The 11,877-nt window shown below is 39.3% G+C and overlaps 1 protein-coding gene across 1 annotated transcript in view; it reads left to right on the top strand.

Moving 5' to 3' along the window:
• Positions 1–3,581: 3,581 nt before the first annotated feature.
• Positions 3,582–11,877, top strand: part of APELA (apelin receptor early endogenous ligand) — an 18,385-nt gene continuing 10,089 nt past the window's right edge. Inside the window, exons 1-2 of the mRNA XM_017516942.2 lie at positions 3,582–3,801; positions 5,279–5,368. Coding sequence (XP_017372431.1) covers positions 3,726–3,801; positions 5,279–5,367 — 165 coding nt within the window. The 5' untranslated portion in view covers positions 3,582–3,725 and the 3' untranslated portion in view covers position 5,368. The remainder of the gene's footprint in view (positions 3,802–5,278; positions 5,369–11,877) is intronic.

Raw genomic sequence — 11,877 nt, 5'->3', positions numbered from 1 at the left:
TTTTGAGACAAGAGTTTCGCGCTTGTTGCCCAGGCTGGAGTGCAATGGCCCACCTCCACTCACCACAACCTCTGCCACCCACCCACCCCGCCACGTTCAAGCGATTCTCCTGCCTCAGCCTCCTGAGTAGCTGGGATTACAGGCATGCGCCCTGATGCTTGGCTAATTTTTGTATTTTAGTAGATAAGCGGTTTCTCCGTGGTGGTCAGACTGGTCTGGAACTCCTGACCTCGGGTGATCCTCCCACCTCGGCCTCCCAAAGTTCTGAGATTACAGGTGTGAGCCACCACGCCCAGCCCTCTTCTTTTTCCTATAAGGGCAGCAGCTACCATACCGGATTTAGGACACACCCTACTCCAGTATGATCTCAATTTTAACTGATTACATCTGCAGTGACCCTATTTCTTTTTTCTTTTTTTCTTTTTTTTTTTTTTGGAGACGGACTTTCACTCTTGTTGTCCAGGCTGGAGTGCAATTGCAAAATCTCGGCTTACTGCAACCTCTGCCTCCCGGATTCAAGGGAATCTCCTGTCTCAGCCTCCCGAGTGGCTGGGATTACAGGTATGCCCGGCTAATTCTGTATTTTCAGCAGAGACAGGGTTTCTCCCTGTTGGTCAGGCTGGTCTTGAATTCCCGACCTCAGGTAATCCACCCACCTCAGCCTCCCAAAGTGCTGTAATTACAGGTGTGAGCCACTGTGCCCCATGCAATGACCCTATTTTAAAATAAGACCACATCGTGAGTTCCAGATGGACATAAATTTTAGGGGGCACAGTATTCAACCTCATACAAGAAATGTATTTCTAATGGCCGGGCGCGGTGGCTCATGCCTGTAATCCCAGCACTCGGGGGCTGAAGTGGGCGGACACCTGAGGTCAGGAGTATGAGACCAGCCTGGCCAACATCGTGAAAACCCATCTCTACTAAAAAAAAAAACTACAAAAATTAGCCGGACGTGGTGTTGGGTGCCTGTAATTTCAGCTACTGGGGAGGCTGAGGCAGGAGAATCACTTAAACCCCAAAGGCAGAGGTTGCAGTGAGCAGAGATTGCACCAGTGCACTCCAGCCTGGAGGACAGAGCCACAGTGAGACTCCATCTCCAAACGAAACAAAACAAAAAAGAAATATATTGCTAATTTATCTTTCGTTTTACAATAGCTTCGATAGGCTTTTTTTTTTTTTTTTTTTTTTTTTTTTTTTTTTTTTTTTTTTTCTGAACTAGGATTTGGGCCTCAAAAGGGAGGATAGCAAAATGGTTGAAAGCTGAGATTATGGAATTTGGATCTGATCTATTCTTCCAGCCCTTGGAGGCTACACCTCTTTAGCTGTCAGTTTTCTCATCTGGTAAGCAGGGAGGCATACTGCAGAGCGTTTTTGGGAGGATTATGCGAAGCAATGAATGCAACACACTTAACATAGGATTTGGCCCAGAGGCACAGTGCTTGCCTCTCTCACAAAGGCTGTCACTTGGGTGGAAGTCTAGGTTTGTGTTCATGTAAACAAAGAAGATTCCTTGTTCTCCTGTAGTTGCAGGCTGAAAGTGCTGTTTGCAGAGCCAGTGGCATTGTTCTGACGCTTTCCTATCAAGATTTCTCCACATCTAGTTATTCTGTACTAAGATGAATAATTTATTGCTATTTTTTACTCCATTCCACAGAAATGCTGCATTACTTGTCATTGTCCCTCCTGTCTAGCATTTCAGTTTGCTCATTAACTGTATAATCACTTTATTACTATACTCCAGAAGACAACTAAACACCTTTTTTTAAACAATAATTTTAAAATATGTAAATAAATCATGTCTAAATTTTCATGAGTTTAATACCTATGCACTCTTTCAGGTAGAAAACCAAGTATTTTATCACTTTTTTTTTTTTTTTTGATAAGAAAAAGTATGTCCTATGTGGTTACATAACTTAAACATAACAGTTTGCTCAGTCCTGATCAGCGGAGACATGTATCTTCCACAGCACTGGTGTATATTAGCGATATTCTAGGAATTCATTGTTGACTACCTGCTAATGAAATATAAAAATTTTAGTCAATATTTGCTGTCTGTGGTAGATCTCTATCTTATCTATAAAGAAGACTAACTATTATAAGAATAGACTTAAAACTTGGCACGAAGTTTTAGTGCCAAAATCTATATTGGTCTCTTATTGATTTAACATTCAACTCTGTTAGAATGCAGCTCTTTGCCATTCATAAGTCACTTTTATATCACGAGTTCAAACTCTGTTGTATCCCATTGATTTTATGAAGCGATGTACAGCATGGTAAAGTAGTATCCTTTAAAACTATGCTTCAAGTCCCCAAATAGGTCAATATATTCTCAACACTTCAATAAAGTGATTTTAAGAATTCCTGTATGCCATTGCCTGTTATAAACCGCATGCCTAACTAGATAGGTAAGGAAATTTACAGATTGACTTATTGTACATCAAGACAAATTGGGCATTAAATTCAAACCTCAGGAAGCCCAAGGTTATGGACCAGCTTTCTGAGTCTAAAGAAACCAAATACAACAAAAACTCCTAACAATTCAAAACAAATTCCATACGCTTTAGAGTGAGTATTTTAGCTGTACTTCTGTTTCAGGGTATATCTACACTATTCTTTTGGTATTTTGCATTTTACCTAAAATACGTAAGATATAGCTGTCATAAATGGAGTTTATTATACTTACATAATAAGTATAGTCGTTTCCATTTATTACAGCTGTATCTGACATATAAGGGAGCACTTGAAACAAAAAGAGATCTTGGTGTATGTGTAAGAAGGCCAAGACTAGACTGTTTTTGTGTCTTCTGAATTCACTGGGAGATAAACTAAGATGTTTTTTCTCCATCTCCAATTTCTGTGACTGTGGTGTGTTAGCCTGGTATTCCACCACATGTAAATTTTTAACACAACATAGATTTCATGAGTTTGTGGCTTGCCTGAACTTCCTTTTTTAAAATCCTAGACATTTGCAGATGAAAATAATCTCGTTACTTTTAAAATTGCATTTTACCAAATATTAAAAGAAATGTAAATGTTTTGCAGATTTATTTCAAAACATTCTAAATTTCCAAAATCTTTACCAATACAAACCCACATGAGTTAGGTAATTTGGAGAGAGTGCAAACAGACACCTCTTTGTAGTAAGCTTGGTGAAGATAAGGCATTTCGGCATATGTTCTGCCACAAAGCATTTGTGGGTCTTATGTTAGAGCTTCAGAATTCCTTCCGAAAAGGACAAAATGGAGACTTCCTGTCATTTCCACTGGTTTCTGCATGTGGGACCAATATGAGCAAAGTTTAAACAGATGCAAATGGTAAGGGGAGGTGGCAGTGTCACATATTGTTTTACATATTTCTTCGTATCCAGATTGAATTTAAGTCAGTCTCTTTTTGGAGCTTTCAGAGTATACTTCCACTGAAATCACAGCATGCTTGAATGGTTTATTTCACCAATATTTGCTTATGGAAATAAAGGGGAGTGCCAGAGGAGAAAGGAGGAGAGGAGTGGAGGAGGGGGTTGAGGTTGAAGGAGGCTCTGACCACAGCACAGAGCTCCGCAACCTTGTCTGATGTGATCATTAACCTTCTTGGAAAACGCAGCTGGCAGTTCTCTGAGGTTTGTCATTAGAATGTGAAGACAGCCACACAGAAATTGCACAGACTATTTACAGATCGTTTGGTTTACACTGAGAGCCATTGCTTCACTTTTGTGCGGTAGGAAAATGAGATTTCAGAAATTCCTTTTTGCATTTTTTATTTTTATTATGAGTCTTCTCCTTATCAGCGGACAGAGACCAGGTAGGCCTTTGATAACATTTGTACAAGTAACTAGTTTTGCCTGTTTGCATCCCTGGGTCTCTGAGCATGATTGTGTTTATCTGAAAACCGCTTAGGTGTGCTTGCGGTTAGTAGTATTGGGGATAAATGTGTAGGACTTTGAAAGTATGCTATCTATCCTGTTGGGTCTATTATTTCAATATTTTAAAAATAGCTGGACTTCAAAATGATAAGTATTTTACCACTTTTTTTCTAAATGCAAAGAAAATAGATCTCTAAGCTATTGTAGATGTGTTGCCTTTACAAGTAAAATGAAACAGAAATGTTGGTCTATTCATTACAGAGGGAAAGAAATCTATAAATTTTTAGGTAAAATGGAAACTCCAAAGAATTTTATTTATAAGTATGTTGCTGGCCAGTGTAGGGACTGAATTAACATACAAAAAGCATACTGTGACCAAATGTACATGAAATCTTAAAACAAGTCAATAGCTGTTATTTCTAGTTATGTAACTAGGCGTGTCACTTAAAACAATTAGTGCAGTTGTTATTCTTATTATGCTTATAGAGCCAAAAAGTGTCAAAAATATGTATGGTAAAGATATATAATATTAATTTACTTGACATGTTTTCAAAGATGATATCAACTATATTGTATTTAACAGAAATTTAGTACACAAAATTATTCTAATGTACTTTTACTTCAAAACCAAATAGCTAAGATTTCAAAGAACTGGTAAGTTAAAAAAAAAAAAAAAAAAAAAAAAAAAAAAAAGGAAAAGAAATTAGAAAGTTAAAAGTTTTCTGACTCAGGAATATCACAAACCCAACTTTAAATAAAAAGGTGGCAATATTTACATCCAAATATGTTAGATTATTCTCTTGATAATATACATCTCCAGTTAGAATAGAAAATGATGCATTACTTGTTAAAAATTCAGACTTTGCTTTTTAGTTAATTAGAAGTTTGACCACTGTGAGTTTATTTTAAATGATGTCCCCTGGTCTGTTCTTTTACATAAATTAAAAAAAAGTTCCAAGTCAGCAACTTTGAGAAAGCAGCTTGATCCCTTCTTATTGTTTACAGTAGTCACTATTCAAGCCATTTATACTTTTCGGAAACACGGAATAGCTTGGACAATGTTCTCACAAAATATTTGTGATTAATTTACTACATAAAATAAAAGGTCTAGGAGCATTTAGGAAAAAATCATGTAAAAGGAGGAGGATATTACTCTTTAGACCTTGGTATATTGCTTAACGATAGGAATTAAGTAAATGAATAAATGTAAAAGATGATCTCGCTATTAACATGAACTGTTAGGAACACCCCTTGTGTATATGCATCACATTGATTCTTAATTTCAGAATCACATCTGAACAAATAGCAAATAACCACAGTCTAGTTTGGTTCCAAAATATATGTTTACGTTGTCTAGATTAAACAATAATTAAACCTCTGAAAATTGCTCCTAATGCTTCTCTCTTTTTCCTTCAGTTAATTTGGCCATGAGAAGAAAATTGCGCAAACACAATTGCCTTCAGAGGAGATGTATGCCTCTCCATTCACGAGTACCCTTCCCCTGAGGTATTTCTGACAGAAAATAGTTTTGCTACATTTATGCAATGTTCCAAGATAGATATACCAGAGAATGTTTATTCACAGTTTGTAATATGTGGTAATGGCTTGTGGTGATGTCAAGGCTTATGAGATACATACCAATAAATGAAAGAGTGAAATGAAGGACATGACTTTTGGGAATTGCTTTAACAGTTAAGGAAGAAAATTAGACATATGAGGTCAATGTAGGAAAATCTTGATGCTGTTGAATCTGACTAACAGCTATATGGGGATAATATTATTGTGAATGTTATGCCAAACAAGCTGATTTCCCATTAAGACCACTGTGCATGAGAGCATTTGGATGTATTCACCCAACACCATACCATTGATGAACTACCATCAGTACTTCCGGGTTTCTTTTTCTCTCTTCTCCTGTCATCTCCTCTCCTCTCCTTTCTTCTCCTCTCCTCTCCCTCTCCTCTTTTCTACTCCTTATTTTGAGACAGGGTCGTGCGTTGTCACCCAGGCTGGAGTCAGAGATGTGATCTCAGCTCATTGCAGCCTCAACCTCCCAGGCTCAAGTGATCCTCTCACCTCAGCTTCCCAAGTAGTTGGGACTACTGGCGTGTGCCACCACTTGGGTAATTTTTGTGTTTTTTGTAGAGATGAGGGTTCCCCATGTTGCGCAGGCTGGTCTTGAACTCCTGGCCTTAAGTGATCCACCTGCCTTGGCCTCCCAAGTGCTGGGATTTCAGACGAGAGCCACCACAGCGGCCCTCAGGATTTATTTTTTTCCAAAAATATTTCTTTTTTTTTTTGAGACGGAGTTTCGCTCTTGCTACCCAGGCTGGAGTGCAATGGTGCGATCTCGGCTCACCGCAATCTCCGCCTCCTGGGTTCAGGCAATTCTCCTGCCTCAGCCTCCTGAGTAGCTGGGATTACAGGCACGCGCCACCATGCCCAGCTAATTTTTTGTATTTTTAGTAGAGACGGGGTTTCACCGTGTTGACCAGGATGGTCTAGATCTCTTGACCTCGTGATCCACCCGCCTCGGCCTCCCAAAGTGCTGGGATTACAGGCGTGAGCCACCGCGCCCGGCCAAAAATATTTCTTTTAATAGAAAAGGTACACTTAATGAAATGGCAGCTTTCCAGCCTCATCAATAGTAGTGATCTTGATAGTCGCATCTTAAGGATAAATTCTGGTAGGGTTTTGCTCCTTCCTTTTTTGTTTTTACACATGCTAAATAATTTTACACTGTCACGATTACCAGTAATACTGCTTGAATCAGTTAACTTCAAACACTGTCCAAGTTTAAGTCACTTCATACTAAAAAATGCTCATTTAAGATACATCTTTCTTAAAAAATGCCATAGAAATATTTCTCTTCTGGTTAACATACACAGGCAGTGGCTAAATTAGCTTATTCAGTTGGCCTGTAGAGTAACCTTTATGGTTCCATTCATTCAGTGGAAAGAACGGTTGCTATGCATATTGTTTAATGTATGCTTTTCAAACCTGGTGAAAGCCCTGTAGTAGAAAATTAAATGAAGGAAGAGCAATTCAGTAATAAGCATTTATCAAAAGGCCTGAGACAAAAAAGTCAAGTTCTCTTCGCTTATATCTATAACAAATTAATTTTTGTTATCAAAACATGAAAAACAGCTTTGGTGGAGGAATCCAGAAAGATATAATAAGAGGTTTCTGAGAAGCCAATTAATAGTGATTGAAACATACTTTAAAAAGATTTTCTATGTTAAAGTATCTCTTGGTGTGTGTTAATAATGCTTCCAGCAGAGCATTTTGGTCTCATGCATAAAATCATGGTAAAAATATGTGCTTAAGAGGACTGGAGACACTCCAGATTTTTCCAGCACTCCTTCATAAATGACAAAGAGGAGAGGATAGATTTCACAATAACAAGAGAATTCCTGCATATACAGAGAAAGGTACCTTGCAAAATATAAACACAGGTCTTTAGATAGCCACAGATTATCCTCTAATCACATACCACAGAAACCAGTGTTAGAAGTAAACAAGAGCAGTGAAATTTGAATTTTTAAAGTTGAGGGAAATTTTGACCTATAAATCAAGTTTGTAAACCAAAGGGAAATTTACATAAAAACCATGCAAACTGCTTAATAATAGCAACCCTTTACAAAAGTTGGCTGATAGTTTATAAAATTGCTTGGGTTACGGCATCTATCTCCTCAGTTTTAGGCTAGTTCTACATTCCAGCTACAATTCTTTGATGAGTGTTTTTAAAAGTCACCTGTTGGAATCTACTGTAAGAGTTAATATAAAATAAACATTAAGATAATTTTCCAAGACCTTGCTCAACCAGCACTATACTGTAATAACAAATGCTACCTTCAGATCTGATAACAGAATTCTCACTGTGCCAAATACTTTCACATTTTTTATATGTTTGGCAACAAAGGCACTTTGATAATTGGGTAAATGTACTGTAAAGCTAGGTAGTGGACTCTAAGACAAAACACTCCTTTCATTTCTCTTCCTCTATTTTTTGGGATGCTTTAGATAAAATCACAAGGGGTTATCTGACTCAGTTAGGATCAAGTAAGACTTTGTAAAAGGATAGGTAAGGTAAACAATTGACTTTGGAAGCTTTCCAGATTAACCTTCTAGAGTGTTTAGACCTTTAGCTCATTTATTAGGAATGTCATATTATCTTTACTCTGTCAATTTTTCTACCTCCTAGGGTCATCCTCAATGATCCCAGCCGATGCAACTGAATTCATTAGACAGAAAAATCTGTGCATAGGTATGCAGTTCATTTCCTTGATTTCTTTTCTCAGAAACATTGTGGCATCACCTTCAGTCCTAAGTGATTTGGAGTGAAGGAGAACAAGAGAATGGGTGACAGGAAATGGAAGTCTACAGGTTAATGTGAGGACCCTAGAGTAGGAAATGAGGTAAGGACTTAAGACTTGAAGGACTTCTCGTTTCCAATAGTAAAATCTCACCGCATCAGTGCTTTTATTTATAAGAATGTACTCTAAGGCCAGGTGCAGTGGCTCATGCCTGTAATCTCAGCACTTTAGGAGGTGGAGGTAGGTGGATCGCTTGAGTACAAGAATTCAAGACCAGCCTGGGCAACTTGATGAAACCTTGCCTCTACAAAAAAAAAAAAAAAAAAAAAATTAGCCAGGCCTGGTGGCGTGTGCCTATAGTTGTAGCTATTCGGGAGACTGAGGCCTCCAGAGAGGATCATATGAGCTCAGGAGTTTGAGGCTGCAATGAGCTGTGATTGTGCCATTGCATTCCAGCCTGGGTGACAAAGCAATACCCTGTCTCTAAAAAAGTACTTAATTAATATGTACTCTAGTTAACTGCATACCCTGTCAATAGATACTCTAGCTAGCTTTTAATAGCAATTGTAATACTTGTTCATGGCATAGAATGTATCTCTAACAGTATGGAAGAATGTAAAGTCAAAAGTAAAAGTTCTCCCCTCTATCCTATTGCCCATTTTCATGTTCTGAGGTAATGACTATGAAAAGATTTTTGTAAAAAGTATATTTTAATACATTATTTTTCATTGAGTCCAGCTAATACCCTTTTGTCACCCTCAATGGCTCTTCAAACAGTGCTTCTAGTTTCCTGTTTTTCACTTTATTCTCACCCCCTTGCAGTCATTGGCATCTGACCCCCTTAACCAAACCTGCTTCCCAACTTTTCCTGCAATTGTCCTAGCGTCTTGATCCTTCTCACTCCATTATCTCTACCTCTTGGGTTTAACTGAAACCCACCTCTGCTTTCAGCATAGAATCTCTGCTTCAGTGGAGCATTTCATCTCTAGCTTTAGCTGGGCTCTCTGGGAATAACTCATCTGCAATTCATATTCCTATTCAACTATTATTTCAAACTAATCACCTCTAGTTTCCTTACACTTCTTAGTCTCCTCTTCCAACTTACAGCAAAACATAAATCCTCTTACTTCGTGGTGAAAAAGGAAGTCATTGGCTGGACACGATAGCTCACGCCTGTCATCCCAGCACTTTGGGAGGTCAAGGTGGGTGGCTCACAAGGTCAGGATTTCAAGACCAGCCTAGCCAATACGGTGAAACCCCGTCTCTACTAAAACATGTAGGCAGACATGATAGCGGGTGCCTATAGTCCCAGCTACTTGGGAGGCTGAGGCAGGAGCATTTCTTGAACCCAGGAGGTGGAGGTTGTAGTGAGCCAAGATCACGCCATTGCACTCCAGCCTGGTCAACAGAGCAAGCCTCCATCACAAAAAAATAAAAAATAAAATAAAAAATAAAGGAGGCTATTAAGCCTCAAAATCCAACCTTGCCCTCAAACTACAGACATCTACATCTACGATGTTTATTTTATGTTCCCTTCTAGTCTTTCTTTCTCTCTCTCTCTGTCTTTTTTTTTCTTTTTTTTTTTTTTGAGACAGAATCTCATTCTGTCACCCAGGCTGGGTGCGGTGGAGTGATCATAGCTCACTGTAGCCTCAAAGTCTTGTGCTCAAGTTATCCTCCTGCCTCAGCACTCCAAGTATCTGAAACTACAGGTGTGTGCCACCATGCTTGGCTAATTTTAAGATTTTTTGTAGAGACAGGGTCTAACTTTGTCCCCAGGCTGGTCTTGACCTTCTGGGCTGAAGCAATCCTCCTACCTTGGCCTCCCAAAGTGCTGGGATTACAGGCATGAGCCACTATGTGTGGCCCCTAGTCTTTCAATAAAGGGCACCTCTCCTGGGCATGGGTAACCTCCCTACACATCAAGGACATTGATCCAGCAATTATACTCCCTTGCTCCCCCAGAATGTTCAATATGTCAACGCTGACCTATTCCATCTAAAATAAAAAAATAAAAAATAAGACGGAAAAACAAAAGAAAGAAAGAAAAAAAAGAAGACAGAAAGAAAGAAAAAAGAGAAGGGAAGAAAAAAGGAAAGAGAAACAAGGAAAGAAGGAAAGAAAGAAAGAAAAAGAAAGAGAGAAAGAAGAAAAAGAAACAAAAAAAAGAGGGAGGAAGAGAAGAAAGACGAGTTCCACCTGTGACCCCACAGTGCTCTCTAGTGACCAGCCCATGTTCTCTTCATCTCTTCGCAGACACACTTTTTGAAAAGGCAGAATTTTATTTTTCCTCCCACCTATTTTCAACACATTGCTCCCGTTTTCATTCAGGGAAAGGTCTTATTATGACTTCCCTCTTCTGAATCCAGTGAATGTATTTCCGTCCTGATCTCAGTTCTCTTGCTGCAGGGCAAACGGAACACAAAATAATAATAATTTGACAAACAACACCTTACACCATGTACCTTTCCAGTCTCATCTGTTATCTCACTCTTTCCCCCTTGCCTGTCCCAGAGGGGATAAAAGTGAAGACTGTGTTTGGACCAACTGGCCACACAGCTCACTTTGTGGTGATCATTGGTGAGTCATTTATTCTCTCTAAGCTTCCCTCCACTGCCAGATCTGTAAGATGAAACTTGTAATGGCATTTACCATATCATAACAATACTTTGCATATAGTGAGTGCTAAATAAATAGTAGTTAGCCTCACTGTTACTTTAAAATCAGTCCATTCTTCACCTCTTAACTGTTCTTCAAGATACTCTTTTACCTCAATTGTATATTTTTTCACTTTTTTGCTCAGTATCATTCATCCTTTAGGAAACTTTCCCTGATTTTAAAACCCCTATCAATTACAGTAGATAGATATGCCCACTTTTGCTATCAGATCACTATTTACATACTTCTGTTGAAGTCCTTAACCCCAGGTATTAGAATGTGTTAACTGACTGCAGTTCTCCTCTCTTCCCTCTGCATGCTGTAAATTCCCTGAAGCCTGAGAGTGGGTTTTATTCATCTTTGTATCTTCTGTCAAAAAACGTGTCTGCAATACAGCAGGCACTTCATTAGTCGTTTTGTTTGTTTGTTTGTTTGTTTGTTTTTGTTTGACAGAGTCTTGCTCTGTTGCCCAGGCTGGAGTGCAGTGGTGCAATCTCGGCTCACTGCAACCTCTGCTTTGGGGCTGAAGCGATTCTCCTGCCTCACCCTCCCAAATAGCTGGCATTAGTTAGGTGCACCACCACACCTAACTAATTATTGTATTTTTACTAGACACAGGGTTTGACTATGTTAGCCAGGTTGGTTTCAAACTCCTAACTTTAAGTGATCTGCCTGCCTCTGCCTCCCAGACTGCTGGGATTACAGGCATGTGCCATCATGCCCAGCCTCATAAATGTTGCTAAAAGAAATGAAATGGGCTGGGAGCGGTGGCTCACGCCTGTAATCCTGGCAATTTGTGAGGATGAGGCAGGAGGATTGCCTGAGATCAGGAGTTTGAGACCAGCCTGACTAACATGGTGCAACCCCGACTCTACTAAAAATACAAAAATTAGCCGGGTGTGGTGGCAGACACCTGTAACCCCAGCTGCTCAGGAGGCTGAGGCAGGAGAATCACTTGAACTAGGGAGGGAGAGGTTGCAGTGACCTGAGATCACACCACTGCTCTCCAGCCTGGGTGACAGAGTGAGACCCTGTCTCAAA

The sequence above is a fragment of the Cebus imitator genome, unplaced genomic scaffold (genome assembly GCF_001604975.1).
Source record: "Cebus imitator isolate Cc_AM_T3 unplaced genomic scaffold, Cebus_imitator-1.0 Scaffold610, whole genome shotgun sequence".
NCBI classification, from domain to species: domain Eukaryota; kingdom Metazoa; phylum Chordata; class Mammalia; order Primates; family Cebidae; genus Cebus; species Cebus imitator.
Note: the sequence above shows the minus strand (reverse complement) of the source record. Positions and strands in the feature narration are given on the sequence as shown.